At 35.1% G+C, this 23,100-nt stretch overlaps 1 protein-coding gene across 2 annotated transcripts in view; it reads left to right on the forward strand.

Moving 5' to 3' along the window:
- Nucleotides 1-524: 524 nt before the first annotated feature.
- The window catches only part of LOC137250027 (uncharacterized), a 138,939-nt gene continuing 116,363 nt past the window's right edge, over nucleotides 525-23,100 (forward strand). The window contains exon 1 of one of the 2 annotated variants that reach the window (XM_067782222.1): nucleotides 525-816. In XM_067782222.1, coding sequence (XP_067638323.1) covers nucleotides 691-816 — 126 coding nt within the window. In that variant the 5' untranslated portion in view covers nucleotides 525-690. Of the gene's footprint in view, nucleotides 817-1,639; nucleotides 1,989-23,100 lie in introns of those variants that run through there. The other variant, XM_067782223.1, reaches the window with a different exon arrangement.

A 23,100-nucleotide genomic window follows, 5' to 3' on the forward strand; every position in this document is an offset into this window, starting at 1 on the left:
GGATTACTCTCTTTAGCTTCTCTGCAAAGAAGTCTAGCTCAAAAGTTGTGAGGCTGATTACAGTCAATACGGCGTCAACAGACCACAACCGCAATAAAGCAAAGGTTGTCTACAACCGTAGCCAAGCATTGGCTACTTGATTACTTTGAATGCCGCATATATACATTATAGCAAACAGTGGCGAAAAAATTTTAAAATATTTATTGTGTTTAAAAACCCCCTAAAAGAATGATTTTATCCTTAATTGTCTGTTATTTACTTTTATTTTAGTTTTTATTGACTACGCTACAGAAAAATAGAATCAGGTTTAATCTGCCTACAACGGCATTCGTGATTGATTTTAATGCTGCACTTTTGGGCCAAAAATAACGACCCTCATAAAAATATGTGTAAAAATAATTTAACAGATGACGCTTTGTAGCCGCCGTCGTGAATGTAATACGGCCTATTCTCATTAACCATCTGTGAGTGAAAATAAATCCAGATTATGTACATATGTATGTAGATGTTTACTTCGGCTTACAAACGTTTTTAAGATTTTAGTATCAACTCAGACATCTTAAATGTTTGTAGTATGTTTTGAAACTAGAACATACATTTAATAAAAAAGAAGTTATCGTCCAATTTTCTTAAAAAGTTTCTTTATTGAACTGAAAATCTTTCCACAATATAATACTTTGGACATATAAGATGCCGTGCTCAGCAGTAACGCTTTCTATTGCAACAATATCCGCCATAATAGCAACTGCTTTGCTAGTAATAGCATTTTCTACAGATAACTGGCTACATTATGAAGTTAAGCGAAATAATATCCAGGTGAGTTAATTACCATGAAAAAAAATGCAAAACTAAAAGATTTATCATAAAGAATATCAGTTATTCTAATATTTATTGTCTTTATCTTAAACTTTCTACTACGTTTACTTTATGCGCATGACATAGTTTTCTCTAAAATGACATATACATTGTGCTAATAAGTAATATTTTTATTTTATTGTATGCATTAGTGACAATGGAATGCGGTTTATATACACATACATAAAGGCATATGTACACTTATACAAATTAACACTTGTTTTATACATCTAGGCATCATACACACTACTGCTTATGGATGTATAAGTTATACTTATGTGAAAAAAAAACATATATTAAAGATGTTATGTCGGGAAATTAAAAATTTGAGAAAAATCGTTACTTTTAAAAATGTGAAAATTTTATTAACCTTCATCAGTAAATATTTTCTACGAAAATGTTTATGGCTGTTGTATAGGCATGCGGCTATGAAATATGCTTATGCATGTGAAGCCTTCATCTATGCATAAAACAGTGAAAATGTCATATATTTGCATACCGACTATTTCAAACACTTGCTTATAAAACTCCAAGAGTAGAAGTGTATATACCTTGTATGTATGTACATACATGATACGACATACATATATACATATCTGTGATCGCAGGTATGGAGTATGCGTGAACTAGTTGCATACCTGTTGATATGTTTTTTTGCTTCCTAATTTATTAGTGTTTTCATAAAAATTTGTGTGACATTAAAACGTGTTTGAGTTACATTTTGGTATTTCTACTCAACTATGCCCTTACGTCGAAAATGTTGTAAAAGCTGGTAACTCCGTTCAACAAAATTTGACAGTACAACATAAAACTCCATTGAACTCAACATTCTAAATTTTAAAATGTATTGGAATTATGAAAATATATGAAGCTAGCAGTTTTTCATAATTTTGCTGGAGTTAGCAGGATTTACCTTGCATAGTTTTTAGTGGCTCTGGACATTAAACACAAAATTTGCTTTTACCACCATGTGCAGAAATCATTTCCCATTCCAAGTAAAAAGTGGAGTTAGAGAATTTACCACGGCGTCGACGATATACCTCAATGAAGGAATATATTGATAAATGCTATTCACACACACACACTCACGCATATATGTACATATATATATACATATAAAAAATTACAATTTGGTATGTAGGATTATGTAGCTATGTATGCTAAATGATTTCAGGTATGTACAAAATAGTATTCGGAACTAATTCCACATACACAAGAAATTTTTTGTGGATGATATGGTTGCGCTGAACTGGGATAAAGCTGGAGACATTGGTGCTTTATCGGTAACCGTAGCGGTAACCTTATAACAGCTGATTTGACCAACCTTATGAGAATCAGTGCAATCGATTATTGGTGCCGCTAAGGTCGTAACCGTATCGTAGCCAACCAATTGGGTTTTGGTTTACCGTCGTAACGATAAACAGCTGATTACGTTAGGGATACGGATACAGCGATACGACATACGGCACCAATGACTCCGGCTTAACTCGTAGCCAGATGATGAGTAAAAAATCAAATAGCGTTTTCGGTAATAGTCTAGTTGAGGGGTCGACTGCTAATACGCTACCAAAAATATCGAGTGATGTGTCAAAAGACGCGTATTAATCTCGAGAACAATAATCCGAAGGCGAAAAAGAAAAATTTGATCTCTGTCCGGAGATATTTGCAGTTGAAGTTGGCGATTTCCATGTGGTTGTTGTTGTGTTCGTACCCACAAAAAAAATTGTGCATCACCGTGGCGGTAGCCGAAGGCCGCCAACGCAGAAAGGTGTTCTGCGCAAAAATACTATGGATAATAGAACAACAACCCTTGCGCGGCGTACAAAAAGCGTAACACTATAGCCAGAAAAGAAAACGCTAAAAGCCAGATGCGGATATCCGATAGACTCTGTGCAGTGCACGGACTTTACCACTTTATTGGTAGGTCCAACTTTTTATGTAGTAAATGAGCATGCAAATATTTTCCTGCGTTATTCTCATCAGTTTTTTGGGAATAATTCTGAACGAAAATAAAAAAAGTTTTAAGTAAACGATAACATGCCGAAGTAGGTTATTTTTTGGTAGTATTTTTGGTACTTTGGAAAATTGTTGTTGTTATTAGACGTTTCGGTAAATTTTCGTCAGTATTTCAAGCTCGAAATACTGGAAAAAAGCAAGTATCATATAGGCATAAGCTATGTATATACAAATTTACATGTAATTTTTTGTTTTGTTTACATGTTTTTAAAAGAGTTATATATTTCTGTGAAATGTGCTTTATTTGTTTTACAATAAGTTAAGAATTGATTTGTACAAATATAAACTATAGCTATTGTTTTCTTGGAAAAACTTCTACCAATATTTTAATTTTTCGTCTACCACCATTCTCTTTTTAAAAGTCCGTGCACTGGTCCAGTGTAAATATTATGATCATATTAGGAGATTCAGTGCACGAACTATACCAGTCGGTAGATCTACCAACTTTCTAACTACATCCTGTTTTCTACCACCAATATATTCGAAATAAATGTAAATATCGTGACCACGACCTTCTATTGAGTTAATTAAATTGAATATAAATATTTAATTAACCGGAATTTACGCTGCTTCCCAGCAAAAAACACGATTACCTTAGAAGGGAAAGATGAATCGGAATAAATTTTCGGAATCGCTTCCACTTTCCCTTCTTTTCTTTATTACTTAAACATGGGCATGTCATTGGAGGTAGGCCCCTACTTTCTGGACCACCGTCAAACGAACTGGAACCAATTACAGCTACTATTGAAGAAGCTACTGCAGCATGCCTTACAGAGAAGCGGATGTAGAACGCCTTGTTATATTTAATCCATAGAAGCAAAGCAAGAACGCCATCGTAAAAACAAATGCAGAACGCCCTTCTTCATGAAACCCATGGTATCGAAGCAATAACCCCTTCCGGAGAAGAGGGTTTAGAATGCCTTCCTATATTAAATCTTTAGAAGCGAATCAAGAACCCCTTCCGGAGAAGAAGGTTTAGAATGCCTTCCTATATTAAATCTATAGAAGCGAAGCAAGAATGCCTTGCAGAAAAATAGAGTGAAACACCTAGAACTACACTGAACCAAAAATTTCATGAAAACCTCTACAAAAATCGGTGTATGAAAAAAAATATTTCTTAAAATATATATATTTTTTCTTATATTCTATTAATGGGTTTATAGATTTTAAGAAAAAATATCTATGTTCTAAGAAATATTTTTTTTAATTCTATGAAAACTGGTTTTTGGAGAAATTTTCATGAACTCTTTCTTAGAAAACATGTATTTTTTGGTTCAGTGTATTTAATAGGATTATATAAATAGTGTTTTAAAAAGTTTACATTTTATTTTATCTTTTTTGATAGCAGATCTTACAAATTAATTACCAATTATTGCGAAGGACTGCAAATTATGATTATATTTTTAACTTACTCAAGTTTTTCATAATAAAAGAAAAAAGAAGAGTCATACATCCTGAACTATGCGGAACTTCGACTTAAAAATTTTCAATTCTTCATACTAAAGTTAAGTTTTTGAAAATTTTACTTTAAATGGGGGAGCAGGTATTCAATTCATACCGATTTTCCGACACTTATAGTAGCATTTTCAATAACTTATCTTTGATATCAGCAATTTCAGAGCAAGAGGGTGTTCGTTCAAATGTTTAAGGCGAAATTCAGCATAGTTCAGGATATATGACTATTTTAGATTTATTATGAAAAACTCATTATTGAGTAAAACAAAAAAAAAAAAATAATCATTATTTCTAGTCCTTGATTGTTACAGAAATTAAAAATTGGTAGGAATTCAGTCTTGTACGCAGTATATCAATAAAATTTAGTCTTGCATACATACTTATCAAATTAAACCTTTTATGAAATAACATTATTTTGGCTTTGTTTCGTTGCTTTTATTCTGGAGTAGCTTCGGTGCGCTTTTTCTTTAAACTTGAGGCCTTGTGGTAGCAGTATTTTACGGCTTTCATTGCGTGTCGCAGCTGGTCTTTGTATTCCTTTTCCCCAATTCCCAACTTGTTAGCAGCTTCTGAAATAAAAATATGAAAAGTTTGTAAACATATATAAAATAAATATCTTTTAAAAAGTGATTGTCAGCTCTTTAATAACTCGACTTACCCCCTTATTCTGCCATGGTTACACTCTTATTATCTTCTGGTAACATTACTATTTAGAAACTTTTGCAGATAGACCACCAAAAGATTGTAAAATTTCTTGTAACCAGGGTGTTCATTAAAATATAACCATGCCAGAACAATGCTCAGTTTTTCAGTGCGTGTTTAAACTACATTTAAAGTTGACTAGAGTTCAACCTTGCCATTATCTTCTTTTCCATAACATCATCTTAGGTTAAGCGGCAATACTGACAGGGTTAAACTCTAGTCAACTTTGACTGTAGTTTAAACCCGCACTGAAAAACTGTGCCTAAAGGCTGATTTACACGAGTTGATTTTACTGGTAGATTTTTGTCGTTCCACTGTGTAAATAGCAATTCGACTGATAAAAAGCATGTATTTGATGGTTGAACGCAGTCGAACGAAAAAAATCGAATTGAAAATCGACTCGTGTAAATCAGCCTAAAGGGTGTTAATTTACTGATATATTTATATTTTTTAAATATACTTACCAAAAAGTACTTTCATTAGTTTCGCGTATCAAAGTATTGACGTTTTCTCTTGTTTCTCATCCATATTATGTTGTAATATTATATCTTCACCCAAACTGGTAACACATGGTACCGGGGGAAAGAACTCCAGAAACCAATCCCTCAACTTGTTCCTAAGTGGTATCATTCCTAACGCAATATTTTCTTTATTAATTTCAATATTATTTTCCACTGATTAATCACGGTCACTATGTTGTCCTACTCCTGACGAAGTATTGTCTATATTAATTTCATTTTGTTCAACACTTTCACTAAATTTAAGGTCTATTTCGCTCTTTTTTATTTTTATTAAAGGTTTTAATTGTCTTTTGCTTAACATTTTTATTTTATTTTAATAACTCACTTTTTTATTTGATCGCTTATAAAAGACGCGTCACAGACGGATAACAATTGCAGACTCAATTAAACAATTCCAAACATGATTGTTGTCGAATGGAAATTTCCACAGAAGGTAACGGGAATTAAGATTTTTTTCTATTTATCTACCTATTGCGCTTTTTGCATTACCCGTAATTGATAACAGAAGTGAATACAAATTAAGGTAGTGTAAATATGCGCGCCTCTGCGTATTTTATGTATTACCAGCAATGAGTAGGAGAAGCGAAATCATTTGAAGGCATTTTAAATCAATGCCTTCTAGAATACATTATACTTCGAACTGAATAGCGATTCTTTGCAGCATTACCAGCAATGGGTTGGTGAAGTGAAACTACACTTAGAAGACATTACCTTAGAAGCGATTACCCTTAGTAGCGATTACCGATTTTTTGCTGGGTTGTAATACATGTATTTGTGCATTTTTATTTGTTTTACACGTTTGGTTTAAAATATTACCATCATACAAATATAAGAAAGTAAAACCATTCTTTCTTAGCGGGACGAGACCTACTTGTTGTTGTTGTAGCAGCGCCTTGCCCCATGTAATAGGTGCGACCTGCTGCTACAACAACAACAACAACACCTACATATTCTATGCCGACTCCGAACGGCAGATGAATTTCCATTAAGAAGCTTTTCATGGCAGAAATACACTCGGCGAGTTTGCCAAATCACTTCCGAAGGCCAACCCAGATTAGAAATCTTTTTTTTTTTTTCTAATTGATACATGTCTATTTGTAACAGGATTCGCCTCGCTTAGGTGATGTTACGGAAGCTATGAATCCCACTATCACTCAATTCCCTAACTTTGTTTAAACCTTGTACACTCTCTGAAAATTTATGAAAATATTCCTTAAATCATAACCACAACATTTGACACTTCGCTGAACAAATCGAAATGGTGCAGATGTTAGGCGTATCTGTTGCAACGCGAGTGGCGCTGGTTGGAGTACAGCCTAACTCAGATTTTTTTTCCTTATATTAATTTGTAAACAAAAAGCTCGTGGTTCGATTGTTGATATAAAATGAGTATTTTCAAAATGTGGCCAGTGTGATTACTTCTTCGAATCCTAAGAAGAGGAAGGGGGCAAAGGGCGGTTGGTCATAGGCTCGGCTGAAAATGCGCACCACAATGTGTGAGAAAGAGGGGATACAAATGATAAAGGCGAGTATCTATTTTGTTAAATGTTGCAAAACAATTTGCAGGTAGCCAACAGGGCTGCTGTCCCTACATGTGTTGGTGCCACGTGATACATCAAGGTATGAGTTTATGGCCCTTGATAGATAATCCTTCTCCGACCATGCATATGTCAGCTTCAGCATCCTCCTAAAGAGCGTAGAGGAAGGATGAACCTTTAGAAGCCCATAGTCAAAGATTCCTATATCTGAGTAACACAGGGCTTGCCCTCTTAGAAGATTCAGAGGAAAAGCAAAGCCGAAATGGTGGAGTAAGGAGCTGAGTCTTCTTAGAAGACAGGTAAAAGAAATGTTTAAGCTGAAAAAGTTACGAAAAGCGAAGCGTTCAATTCCTTTTACGCCTTTGTAAATGGTACCAATTTTCGAAAAAAACTGAACCATGTCCGCCGTTCTTGGAGAATTTTTCGTGTAGTTTTCCTACCAAAGCAGGGAAGATCTGTCATATGTGGGATACAGGTCCATTAGTTTAAAATAACTTCTGCTCAAAATCTTTGAGAGGCTTATAGATATGTACATAAAGTTCAACAAAGATGAAAAACTGTTCTCCACAACACAACATGCGTACACCAAAGGAAAGTCGGTTGACACGGCATTGCACAGGGTGGTAATAAACATAGAGAAAGCCGTGGAATATAATTTAATTGACTAGGAAACGCAGATGGCGTACTTCCAACAATTATCTCTTTGATGGATCGGGCGCATCGGGATATGAATACCTGAGCATTATTTTCCCACAAAACACAAGAATTGCAAATTTTATGTTTTCTCTCCATTCCATTCGCCTAACCAACACGCAGATTTTGACAATGTGAACAAAGGTATATTGTTGCTGTAGAGATGAGCCAACCATATAGTTGAACCATGGATTATCGTTTGCCGAGAGAAGGTTTTACTTTTCAATTTCCTCCTCAGTTCAAAGAAAAAATTATTGGTGAGAGCGATTCTTCGCTGGATTTCTAGTCTGACATTGCGGTTGCGCTAAGGCTGGTTCCCAAAAGGTCGACGTCCTTTACCATTAACGTGGTTGTCAATACTTTAATTTTGTCTTCATTTAGCATCAAACGCATCTCTTCTTCTGCAAGTCATATATTTTTTCACAACATTTTGTTATACAGAAATTTAGCCTTAAACTTTTAACCGTGTAAGTCCGAAGTTGATCATGAAATTCTTAACAAGTGCATCATAAAGTATTTTTGCGTGGGCTCAACCATTTCTGAGTTGCAGCGCAAAAAAACGAGCAGTCACTCAACCTTTGAAGCGGTCTAGATTTGCCACGAATAAAGCGAATTCGCTGAAATTTTGTATTTCGACAAGAACTTGGGTTGCCAGAGGTTGAAAGTGATTGAAAATGGGTCTGTATCCGTCCCTTTGTGGACTCAGTTTCTCACCACAATTTGAAAGCTGTAACTCCGATAATAATAGCAAGGCATTTTATTAGTAATCAATTTGTTAAGAAAAATGCAGTTTCTGGCCTTGAGGTACTCTAGAATTGCAGAGTCCAAGAGGCTGTTCCTTCATGGCGAAATATCATAAAACTTTAAAACATAAACACCGTGTCACGTTCATTGAGTAACACGTTGATCTTGCGTGAGGAATAGCATCAAGTTTACTATATACAACTTCGGCGTATGTAAATATTGGATCAGCTGTAAAGCAAGTTGACGACGTGTTGGTTGGAGTATAAAACCCAGATCTACGAAGATTTCTCAAAGTAGCATACACCTTGACTATAACAGAGTTTATATGATCTGTACAAGTTAGTGTTGAATTTGCTACTTTTAGAGCCTTCCCATCTACACGTATTGGTGTCAGAAACGAAAATGTCTACTTTTTTGTTAACGATTGCCAACACACGACTTCCTACAATTTAAATGTAAGCCATCGCCATATGCATGAAGACGAGAATATCGGCAAATTCGAATGACATCATTTATACATATACTGAAGAGCAGAGGGCCAAGAATAGATCATTGGGGAACCCTACTTTCAACAACTTTAAGTTGTGATACTTTAGATCCGATCTTGACACCTTAGCACCTATCTGATAGATAAGCTGCCATAAGTTTCAATGCGCTACTGCCGGAGCTAAAGTATTTCTTAATCTTGTCACACAACATCATGGGGCTAACCGAATCAAACGCTTTAGAGAAGTCAAGTAAGCAGAGTAGAGTCAGATCATTTCTATCAAAGCTGACTAAAAATAGTAGCTCAGGATCTAGAACGCACTGAACCTCATCCTTTCTGCGTACCAGTGAACTATTTATGTTACTTATTTAATTTAACACGAAAATGTAACGTTTTTTCGCGCCGAGTGACACGAGTTGCATTATTTGCCGCTCTTTTAAATGTTTCCCAATTACTAAAGATTTTGAATGGAGCTTATTACGCAGCTTGATGGCTGACAGTACTCTAAAACTGAACAAGGGACAAGATGAAACTTTTTTAAGGACAATTCGAATGGGAGCATGCTTGTCATACGCACCCATAACAACACCAGCTTAAAATTCAACCATGGCAAGTTACTGCAAGACCTGGAAAGGTCTACCCTTCCCCCAAGTCTTAAAAGGTGGACCGCAAATTATCTTGGTGGTCAGCAGGTATCGGTGCAATTTAGGAACGCAACATCAAAACCAGGAAGAATTAAACAAGGGGTGACACAGGGTTGTGGTCTATCCCCACTTTTGTTTAACTTCTACATATCAAAGCTACCTTCCCACCAGAAGGAGTTACTATCGTTTCCTACGCCGATGACTGCACAATAATGGCCACAAGCCCAGGCCCACAAATCAATGAGCTTTGCAACAAAATAAAAGACTACGTCCCCGATATGGTCGCCAAGCCTAAAGACTACTCACCGGAAGAAGCTATAGGCCTGCCAAAATACTGGCGTCAGAACCACCACGGGTTGTCTTCTCATCTCCCCAGAACACCATCTATATAATGAGACGAGAATACTCCGCATCAGGGAGAGAAATGAAATGCTAACCAAACAGACATCTGATTGATGAGCCAACACCGTCCAAGGTCTTAAGGAGTCATTTCCGTAAGCATTATGAGGAAATACGGCACCTGAGACCAAAGCCCTATGAAGCCAAAAAACACAAGCAGGTCCTCAGTGAACTTCACGTACAGGCGTCGGACCTTTATGCCAGGAACTGCCTGGTGAATACTGTACTCAAAGAACAATACCCAAAACTTGCAGAAGAGGAACGCACACTCTCTAGGGAAACGCGAGTTACTCTAGCTCAACTTCGATCTGGATACTGTAACAGGTTAAACTCTTACCTGTCCAGAATCAACCCTGACGTACAAAACGTATGTCCTGCTTGTAACGTGTCCCCACGTGACACCAACCATCTCTTTAAATGTATTGTGAAACCAACGCCTCTAACACCGCTCTCATTATGGTCCACCCCTGTTGAAACAGCAGGACTCCCGTTATACGATATTGATGAAAATTTGTGATCGGTCGAACCTATTGGATGGGGCGAAGCACTGCTAAAACAGCCAACAATCTAACCAGTTTACATTGTTGAGGTCATTCAAAAGCTCATCTTCGTTGATGCTACGACAGTCTCTATAAGAAAAAGTACTAACTTATTTTGTTGTGTTGATTTTCCGACAGGGTGGATAAATGATGTATATTGGAACAATTTTCCGTCATCCCTTGTCAACTATGATTGATTTTTCTTCACAAGGGATGACGGAAAATCGTACCAATATGTACCATTTATCCACCGTGTAGGAAAATCAGTAAGACGTAATAAGTCAGTTAATGCTTATCAGGCTTTTAACTTGAATGTGAACGGACTACTAACAGTTTAGAAGCGACGTCTACTGAAAATACATAATTGACAAGGGATGACGGAAGATCGTTTCAATATACATCAAAAAAAAAAATACTAATTCGTGGCCGGACGCTCAATATCAATATCCTGACAACAATAAATAAAATCATGGTCTGATATTATACCTGTTTGGTCAAACTTTAAGATTCTACTTAGATCAGGCACAGTGAAGTAGTCTAGCCGGCTAGGTGTGCAATGATTGGCATACCTCGTGGGTATGGTCGATTTTACCATAGACAGTCCCATGCCTGCAATACCACCCAGCAAACGGTCACCATAACTGTCATGAGAGAGTACATTCACATTTAAATCACCACAAAGGACAATATTGTCGAAGCCAGCCAGATACCCAGACATTGCATTAAAAAATGGATACAGGCTAAATGACTTATTTGGCTTATAAAGCTACGTGCATTGAAGTGAACTATGTTAAGTCCTCTGCTGCATAATATATTAATTGCACTCTTAAAAGCAAGCATGTAAATCTATACAAATTAAGCCAGAAAAAAAGTTGTCTCGCTTAATTATTGCAAATTTACACACATGGTGTATATACTATCAGAATGTGCAAAGCCTTTACTAAACACATGCGTAAAAACTACTATTCAAAATGCGTAACATTTTATAACGATTTTAGTAAATTTGCCAACCATATGCGTAATGATTACCATTCAAAATGCGTAAAATATACAGGGGCTTTAGTGAACTTACTTATGATATGCGCAATGCCACATACCCCTTAGCCCCTGTAACCCACTTCGCACCTTTTTGAAAATATTTGATCGTATTTTGAGCTAATAACATGTATATGTTTAAATGAGTTTACATTTTATAAAAAAACAATCATTATAAAATACTTATTTTGATTAATCCTGGGTGTTTACTTATAAACGTATACATTTTATGTAGTTGCAATACGAATAAGATTTTGATATTTTAATAAAATTTATTTTCAGCCAGAATTCAGTTCAATTCATACAGGCAATTTAATTGAATTAATATATACTATATTATCTTAAATTAATACAAGCAGCGAGTACCACCCAAAATGGCCCACCTCAATATAACAATTTTCAGTAAGACTTTTCTTTTCAATAATTTCGGCAATTTTGCACGAAAGTCCTTAACTTTAATTTGCAGTATTTGTATTGCATTTTTACGTATACTTTCATAAGGAATTAGCAAAATTATTGAAAATAAAAATATATTGCTGAAACTTGCAATTTTAAGGCGGACCATTTTGGGTGGCACTCACCGTATGTTTATATGTAGGTAAACATATTACACGTTACTAATTTTTGAAATAAGATTATTCACTTTTTGCCATCTTTTTATGTTTTGTTTCGCACCACGGGTCTGAATCGAATAGTGCTTATAGCAAAATCTAGTCAAAAACTCTAAAGTCTGCGATATTTCTGCTGGGTATATTTTATTTAAGGCAAAATAATAATTAATTCTTACTTTCACTAAATTTATAAAGTCATATTCTCCGTATACAGCAACGGGTGTTTTCTCAATTATAATGTGAGCCTTTTCAGTTTCTGTAAAAATAAAATTGAATAAAAATTAATTTATTTTTTCGTAAATGGTCACCGCGTAGAAAGTCCTAATAATAATAAATAGAAATATACACACCTATTATAGCTATGAGAGGCAATTTCTAAAATTTTGATGTTGCTTTGCCCGGAGTGCGAATACAGGGCATACGGTGTGGCAGGCGGAGCACGCTACCATCATACCACGGCAAGCCTTAGCAATAACAATGATAAAAACTAAGCTAATAGGCACGGCAAGAAACTTCATTAGTAACGAAAGTACAATCGCACAAATAAAGCTAAAGCTAAAAACCGCAATAAAAGGCGAATCAGTAGAAGTTTTAACAGCAAAACTTCTGAATATCCAACAACGCAGCAAAACTACAAACCAATACACCGCCGAAATAGAAAAAATTACCAGGTCATTGTAAAAAGCTTATACCTCGGATGGACTCAATCCAGATAGTCCACACAAGCAGCAGTCAAAGTTATGTGTAAAAACTGCTCCAATGACAAAGTAAAAATGACTATGCAAAGAGGAACGTTCACATCAATGAACGATGCAATTTACAAACAGCTGTACAGAAAAAACGGGCACCTCAAATACAATTTTAAACGTACGGCAGCAGAGTCAATACCGGAGTAATTTCCGTGGAGGTTACCGAAGTAACAACTACGCGAGTTACCGAGGTAGAAGATTTAGACCGCAGCCAAGATATAACTCTAGACCAAATAATAATCCTCAAAGAGGATCACAAACCCAAAACGGAAAGAGAACTTATAACTAGACCCGTAACGTGTGCAATTGCACCCACCAGGAAAACCAACAGACTCCACTTCAAGACCAGTAGATAGAAAAATATGTCTACTAAATCTACACTTAAATAACTACATATCTACAAGAACATCACTAAACAACTCAATTTCAAACTTATTATTAGATACAGGAGCAGATATCTCCATCATTAAAAAGAAACAAATATTTTAATAATATTAAAATAAATACAGGGAAAATTACAGATTTAGAGGGCATTGGTCAGGGTATAACCAGCACATTAGGCACAGTTAAAGCGGATTTAAAAGGGGTTGACCTCCTAATTTACCATACATTCCATGTGGTAGAAGATGACTACCCAATCCCATGCGATGGAATAATAGGACTAGATTTTATAAAGCAATACAATTGCATTCTAGATTATGGCAAAACAGAGAATAAATTAATCCTAAGACCATATGATTTTCCCCAAACAATAACAATGCATCTAAAATTGTCTGTACGCCAATACAATTACGATCCCTGCTAGATCTGACGTCATTAGACAAGTTAAAGTGAACACCGATAGTAAAAACATCTTCATACCCAATCAAAAATTATCTGAAGGCGTTTTCATAGCAAACACAATTACAAATAAAGACCAAACCTTCGTTAGAATTATCAACACAACAAATAAAAACATAACTATTCAAAATTACAAAATTAATACTGAAATACTGAAAATTAAGATGACTATACACTAATTAAAACAACCACACACAATAAAAATAGCAATGATATAGTAATATTAAAAATATTAAATTGTTAGACTTATTCGGCTAAGACTGCACACATGAATAAAATATTTTTTTTTTTTTTTTTTATATTCATTTTTAATTTATTTGGTCGATATTTCGACGTCAAGCTGAAGTCATCATCAGGAACATGGATATGTATGATCGACTGAGTCTAACAATTTACAATATTCAAGGCTATTAACTTGTATTAAAAAAAATTAAAAAGATTAACCAAAACTTTTCCAAAATTTTTCAATTCTCAGTTAGCATCGTTATGCACAGAATTCATTGACATATTTGCACTGGAAACAGAACAAATTTGTTCCAATAATTTTTACAAACAAAAATTACACCTGAAGGATGATACTCCTGTCTATATAAAATATTATAGATTACCTCAGACACAAAAAGCGGAAATAAGCAAACAGGTAAATAAGTTAATCGAAGATGACATAATAGAACCTTCCATATCAGATTTGTTTTTGGTTTCGGGTTTGCAATCCAATAAATCAGAAAAACCCCTTTTTTATTTTTTCGCCAAAGTTTCGACCTTTTATTTTGGTGTTCTTCAGACTACACCTTCGCGTATTGTTACAATACAACGCCATCAACCATACATAAATATTCTCCTTTTGAACCTATATTTCCAAAAAGCCCCGACTTACGAATTTCTAGGATATAATAAAATCAGGGCATTACACAATCACGAAGCTTACTACAAAGACGTAAAATACAGACTTCAGATAGCACAACAAAGAGCTAGGAAATTAGTCCAAGAGGCTAAAGAAAAACAATAATCTAATTATGATAAAAGTAGCTACAGTAAGGAAATAAACATAGGAGATTTAGTATTGGTTAGAGAAGAAGCCGCCCATAAGTTAGATAATAAATATAAGGGATCCTATAGAGTAAAAAATATCGATAAGAACAATAATTTTACGTTAATACCACATAGAATAGGAAATAGTAGCAAGACCAGTAAAGATAAGGAAATAATAATGCATAAGAATATGCTTAAACCAATATAAAACCCTTGGTAAAAACAAACAACCTCACTATAAGCACTTCACTGTACTAATAATTATAAATATGAAAAAAAAAAAATAAAAATTCAGCATAATACACACACATGTGAAGAAAATGTAAACAAATAAAATAAAATAAAAACTATATAAACACACTCATTACTTTAATATCAAGTTACCATTATGTAATCAATTACAATAGAATATGAAAAACAATTAAAACCTTAAGTGGGGCATTAAGGCGATTGAATAGTCATATATAATTGTCTTCAATTACATATGTCTATTCCCCTAAGGCGGGTGGTGTAGCATTACTTTGAATGCGTTTCTTTCAATGCATTCTTGATGGTACAATATACATACATACATATCGACCACACAAGTATTCAAGTTGAACTAACCCACATAATTATTTTAACTCAGCGGGAGATCAACATCATATGTGCAATCCGACACACACGGCATATATCTGTTTACATTTGTCTCCCCGTCACATTGACCAACACACTTATCGATCAGTCACGCTTATCGACATATTTGTCTGTTGGTCATATTGACTGCCAAAATATTTATATGCATCTAATTACATGTGTACATAAATAGGCTACCATAATAATATGCTGACTTTTCATACATGCATTATTAATCTATGTACTTTTTAGTTTGTAAGTGTCAGTGTAAACACATAGTTGTCATGTAAGAAATTTTGTATAAAAAAGAAAGTATTCTCTAATAAAATTTAATTATTGTCAAACTTTAAACAACGACGTTTCATCTTTAATCCGTTACACTTCAATTTCAAATCAATAAAAAAATTCCTCAATAAAAACAAACTTAAGGAACTTCGTGCCCGTCCACTTTTTTATTTTCTTGTTTTTTTCCTATATTTTTTCTTAATTTTTTTACGCTTTCCCTCCTAATAAAAAGAATTAACGAAATACAAGAAACAAAATAACATAGTTCATTAAAAACGAACGAGCCAGTTTATATTTGGTTAGGGTTTTTTCCAGTTTCAATTCGGTTTATTAAGAATTCTTGTTGTTTTTATCGGCCTATTGATAAAGGATTCCAGGTTTGATTCGAGCTCAAAGCTTATAACAATAATTTGTATGATAATTATTGTTTTTTTATGCGCAGTTGTCTGAAAAATATTTCGATCTTATATTCCAAAATAGAAAACAAATTTTCAATTATAGAAAAATAAACAATAAATACAATAATTATCATACAAATTGTTGTTATAAGCCTTGAATCGAATCAAACCTGGAATCCTTTATCAATAGGCCGATAAAAACAACAAGAATTCTTAATAAACCAAGAGCACGTGGGTATGTCAAAATGTACTTGACAGTAACAAAAATCCAATATAATCAGTGATTTGCAACAGATGGTGCAACGCTGGTAAAATGTAGTTGGTAAAGAGGAATAGAGGTAGCAATTTATCATTCAAACAAGCCACCGCTGTGAAGCTAAATGGTAAGCGCAGTGTGCCTAAAGCGTACTGATGATGATGGCTTAGCAACCTTCGAAATGGACCTATACGCACAGCTATGACAGTTATCTGAAAAATATTTATAATTTCTATTCCAAAATAAAAAATAATTTTACAATTATACACCAATTCAAAAAAAAAAACAATTGTTTAAGCCGCCTCCTTCAAACGGCGGCGAAATTCCTATGCGCAGCCGTGCGCGGCGAGTGGAAAGGCGCCAACACGCAGGTACTACCATATTCATCAACAATCTATTCCAATAAGCAGTCAAGTATTATTAGCCGGCAATCGCGGGCGCGCTTTTTATACATTTTTTACAACTATATAAGCACACTCATTACTTTAATATCAAGTTACCATTTATAACAACAGCCCTTGTGATTTCCCTAAAATAATTTCCAATCACGTGCAAGCGGGTATATGCACAGATAGCTATACAACGGCAGTAACGATCTTTCCCCTTTCAGCACTTCACACACTAAAGTAAATGCATGCATGTTGTAGTTAGATAACTAGAGGGATGCGCATACGTACATACACGCCCGCTATGACATTCAGCTCAACAGGGGCAGAAAGGCTTTGCTGTACGGTGACAAAGATAAGTGCCGCAAGATACATTTTGGTATATAAGGGGGTCCGCTTAGTATTCGGTTTCACAAAAATCGCAAGTCGCGGTCTTAGCGTTTGCTTTGTCAAAGGCAGTAAAACAAATTTAAGTTATTTTAAAAGTGTACAGTGCTGAAAAATAAAGTTTGAAATATAAAGTTTTATTTTAGCAAGTGCGGGTTCCACGAAAAGTGTCGCGCGTTAAGTGAAGTGCGAGTGAACGCTCAGGTCCCTGGGAATTTTCCCCAGGACCATCAAAATCCTGGAACCAGGAAGAAACACATCCCTGTTGGAGATCAGTTTCCTTTTGCCCTCATATTGCTGATTTTTTTTCGGTATGTAAAATGCAATTTTTTTAGGGATTTTTTTTCTGTGAAGTGAGAAATTCTTTCTTGTGAAATGTGAATTGTAAGGCTGCACAACAATTTTAATAGGTTATCAATTTTCATTCCTATTTGTTTTGCATTAATTTTAATAGTTGTAATTTTTAGTTTTTATGATAGAATTTTTTTTTGTTTGTGAATAAACATTTTTTTTATTAAAGTCTTCAACTTCGAAAATTTAAGGAAAACCAAAATTCCTTCGATTTAGTTGAAATAAAAATTCCGTTTTGATTCCTTTTTTTGTAAATTTTTTTTTTATAATGTTGTGCAGGCTTGATAATTTTAACGCAGTGAAATAAATGCAAGAATTACAAAAAAATAAAATTTCTAGTGCGTGGTTACTTTTGAATAAAAAGTGAATTAAAAATCAAAACTTTTTATAAAAAAAAATGTATGTGAAATCGTATGTTTTGTTTTTTTATTGTGTTGCATTGTCTTATTTGCATAGTCTTGCAGTTATGAACCGACTATGAGTTTGTGTGCTTATGATTTTTAGTGTTAACGTTGTGTGTGTTCTTCCATTTTTTCCAGGAACGAGAAGCAGTCGTAGGCCGCGACTTGGACGAATTTTAAGAAAGATTAAAACTGCCCAGGAGGTTTAAAGCAGAAGGAGAAGATAGTGGGTAGAGGACGTCATCCACCAGACCGGAGAAAAGCCCATAAAACGTTTTTAAGGGAGTAGCAATAAAGCGGCAAATTCACAGAGGTACACGCAACACAACACAACGATCTTTTCCAACAGATTGCGCCAAGCCAGAATCATACCTACACAAACGGAATTCATCATTCGCATGCATAAACACAAATTTGGTAAGACAAAATTACACCAATACACGCACACGTACCCATTTCCACAACACAAGTGAGGCAACATTGTTGACTAAACACGTCAACATTAACTTAACTTTCCACGAACACGCAACACCTAACATTCGCATTTGACATAGTTTACAAGGCGAAAGCAACCTAGCGCCAGCAGCATTTGGTAACACATAGCTAGTTACACGAAACATCAGAATACACACCACAAATTTTTGCCGGCAACCTTCCATCAGCATCCAAAAGGAGACAGACAGAGCACATCACGGAGAACCCACCACAGCGGCTCTCAGTAATCTTCACATACAAAATCAATCAGCGGCTCTCACAACACTTAAAAATAACCAAAACGAATCACACCATTAGGGAGCACCACAATTTTCATATTATTTTAGACTTAAACATTTTTTTTTACCTTATTTTTATACACATATTTTTTTGAATCCAATACAAATTGAGAATTTTTTTTTTGAATTAATGAATTTTTTTTAGGCATTATACATTTTTTTTTTCGAATTTCAATTTGAAATAATCCTTCTAATCTTATTAGAAGGCAAACACATCATATACATATTTTCGATTTTTGGTTTTTTTTACTGAATTTGATTTTTTTGAAAATTTGTTCTCCTCAACTCGTGGGAAAGGAGAAACTCGTAATATTTTGCACCTTTGAATTTTCTTATACTTTTTCATTTTGTTTTATAGTTGACACATGCTTGGGGTTATGTGTAAAAACACATAACTTCGATAAAATCAACTTTGATTTCGTTCTTTAAAATTTTCTTAATAACTACATTTTTTTAAGTTGCGTAACTACTGCCCGACAGTAGTAACAAACTTACCATTTTGTTCAATTTTTTTTTTTGCACTTTTAGGCCAAGGGCCAAACCAAAGTTCACGTAATCGAATACGCTTTTTTTTTCTTTTTTTTACTTTTTAATTTGTTTGTTCACGCCACGCGGTTAATTTCGAAATCAAGGCAAATATTGCCCTTGATCGCGGTCACACGGCCAAAGCCCTACTAACTGATCAAATAAGTATACTAATTTTGCTTTGTAGCTTTGTATGTTTTTTTGTCCTCCACTTTCAGCTATACGCCGCATTTGGTACCAAACCCGGTTGACAATGGGAGGTGAGTTTGAACAACAATTAACATACTTATACACACATTTTTCTTGTTTTCAATAGATATGCGGTACACACGAATGTACATATTTTAAGAAGTTAATAGGGTTTTTGCGAAAGCTTGTCTTAGAGCAATTGCAAGGAAAATATCTGAATAGGCGTTAGGGCGTACCAATTTTAGAGGTTTTTTTTTGTTGGAAGAATAAGGCATATAGAGATTTTGAAATAAAATAAATTACATTATTATGAAATTTATTAACGAATTTAATAAACTTTTTATTGAAGAAAAATATATATCAATAGATTAATAATAATAATGAAAAGAAAATAAATTTAGTATTAGTGTAGCCTGAATACTTTTTGTATAAAATTTTGAAGATAATTGAAACTGGGTAATTGATTAAAATCACTTTAAAGTTTAAATTTATTAAATTTTAAGTTTTAATAGTAGTACCTATTAATAGTTACATGTTTGATTTTCTTTGGTAATTTAAGACAATAAAATTGTGAATAAAGAAATTATTGTAAATTTTTAGAGAAATCCTCAGAATATTTATTTATATGGGTTGAGTCTATAGAGCAATGACCACAGGTATGTCAGGCTAAAGTTTCTTTCCTTGTTTGTGCAGGTGTTGCCCTTGTGGCAAGTGTTGCAGGTGAGTTGAGATAGTTGAAGGAGTGATGGACAGGGACTGAAGACTTAGTGACGGACGATGTCAGGAAATAGGGGACTCCACTCGGATGACGGAGCCATAGTGGAGTCCAAGGCTGTTCACCCTTTTGTGAACAGAAGGGGTGGGAAGGCTCCACACCTGACAAGGACTGGGCATTTCTCCCGCTTTTGCCTTCCTATCTCTTTTCCTTTCTTTTGCACAAACACGCACATCTAGGCATGAACCCTTTTTGCTATGTAACTGTGGGAAAGAGACGTGGCAAGAACCGCGCCCCTAAGCCGACGAGCCTCAGCCGGGCTACAACCATGCCGAGCCGCCACTCCTCCTCTCCCAACACAAGCAGTTACGTAACAATGGCGCCCAATGAATAGCCCACTAAATATATTTCATTTTTCGCATTTTTTTTAAATTAAATTTCTTTGTATTAACTTATCTTTATCCTAGTTGTTTGCGTAACTTTTTACTATGCTATTTCTTCCTTTTATCTTTCATGTCCATCTTTTCGGACAGAGTTAGGGTCATGAATGCAACATCACTTATTGTTAACACTGAGCGATTAGTGCATGATTGACAAAATTAAGGGGGGGGAGCGCTGGCAAGATTTCGGGGTTCCTTTTATGAACTTCAACGTTTGTAAAAGTGGTATCCGTAATCTTTGCTAGTGCTTGGAAGATAATATTTAATGCAAAATTTGTTTGTTGCAAGCAAACACAAACTGCCAGGTATGCGGTCCAGCACGATATACCTGTGAGGCTTTTGGATGCTTGTCCGGGGGTAAATAATTTGATAGGGTAAGGGGGGAATAGTGGTAGCCACGTTTTGAGCCAGTACTTAAAACGCGTAGTGTCACACTTCCATAGCCAGACGAGGGGATTATTTGACATTGACTTTGGACAGTAGACATTCTTACGGCACTCTACTCACCAGCAGAGCGATTAAGGCGAGGACAACACCAACATGCACCAACAGTTGAACATATTTAATTAGAAAAAAAATTACATTTTCGTTCGTTTACAATTTCGTTTCAAAGTATTAAAGTTTTTTTTTTTTTACAGAAATTTCCTTCAAAACATCGTTTTTTATCAAAAATTTTTTTTTGGTTAGCTTAGGCTGTACAGTTTGCACTTATTTAATTTTGCCACTTTTTATTTTTTTGAAATAAAAAAGGTATACATTTTTTATATATCTGAAAATTTTATATATATATATATATGAAAATTTTTTCTATGCAAACTTAATATACACACCAAAATTTGAATTCATTTATTTTTATTACTTTTAATCTTTTTTATCAAAACATTATTTTAGTTTGAATTTTTAACACACTCACACATTGAATTCACACAATTTTATTGTTGAAATTTTATACTTTTGGTTTTATTTTATGAATACACCCTCTTTTTTTATTTTTTTATTTTTAACATACTTATAAAAATTTGATTTACACTTTTTTCTTTTATTGTTTTTTTTACTGAATTTTTTTTCTTACCTATAAAAATTTTATTTGGAGACTTTATTTGAATTTTTGTAAGAGTTTCTTTACACGCATTTTTACATAGACACGTTTAGTCCCATTATTATTTTTTTTTTTTCTTTTTTCTTCAAGTTTCTTTTGCTTATTCCCTTGTTTATATTCAGAGGATTTTGACATTTTTTGGTGCATAGTTGTATCCACGTAAAATTTGTGACGCGGGATTACTCTAGGCAACTACAAAATCAAGTGGCAGGATCTTTGTTCACCCAAATAGATACAGGTATTGAGCACCCAGTCGATTTTCTTCCGATAGATCTCCTGAACCAGTGCGCAACTACGGTTTTTGGGCAGCGTGATCCGGGGGGAAACCAAAGGCAGGAGGTTACGGTGACCGAGAGGATCGCTGTAGACACGTCTGACAGCTCTTTGAATTTTTCGCGTAGGCATGAGAGGATATTAGAAATGGCCGATCAAGAAGAGGGGGCAGTTGGAGGTGCGCCACCGGGTGGATCGACATCGCTGGTTACTAATGTGGCGGGAAATAGGGACAGGGCGGCACCACTCGAGGATAGGATTCAACAATTGGGATTGATGATGGAAGTGATGATGCAACAAAACGCGGATATGGCACAGCATATGGAGGAGGTGCGAAAGGTACGATCGGATGTTTCCAAGCTAAGCGATCGCGTTGCTGGCATGGAAACATCTATGCATAACCCAACGGTAGCACGCCCTCAAGCCACGACGTCGACACCAGGTCATACTAGGGGAACTACAGAAAATCATCAAAGTACAACCAACAGTCAGCAGCAGCCAGGATCTTCCTATATTTACACGGGTAGGAAAAAGGTAGATTTGGATAAATGGCACCTGAAATTTGATCGTTCCGCTAAGGGTATGACGGTAGAGAGTTTTGTCTTCCGACTGGAAAGGATACGAGTCCAGTATCAGCTGTCCTTTGAACAACTTTTTTCGGATTTTTATTGCTTAGTGACAGGGCCTGCTCTCAAGTGGTATTGGCAAATACTGGAAGACCACGCTGATGACGAGTCGTTTGATTATTTCGGGTTAAAGAGGGAGATATTGGCTCAGTAGTGAGATTATGGAAAGAAAGCAGCAACCCCAGGAGAATTTCGACGAGTACTACGCCGACGTCCACGATCTCACGTTCCGCCTTAGACAGAGAATCCCAGAAATAGAGTTAGTTAAAATAATAAAGGGAAATCTTAAGCCATATTTGGCAAACTTAACTTTTGCGGCGAAAACAGACACATTAGCGGAGTTAAAGTTAGAATGCAAACGGGCAGAGAAGCTAATGAAGGAGAATAGGTCTAGAGTAAACCCAGTAAGCGAGTTAGGTACTAACAGGAGTTTGTGTTCAGAGAGTCAGGAAAAGGAGTTGACCGTGGAAGCGTTCAGCAAGGGCAATAGGAGTCAAGCAGAGAGGCCCATCAACAGGAAT

This window comes from Eurosta solidaginis, chromosome 4 (assembly GCF_040869045.1).
Source record: "Eurosta solidaginis isolate ZX-2024a chromosome 4, ASM4086904v1, whole genome shotgun sequence".
Taxonomy (NCBI): Eukaryota; Metazoa; Arthropoda; class Insecta; order Diptera; family Tephritidae; genus Eurosta; species Eurosta solidaginis.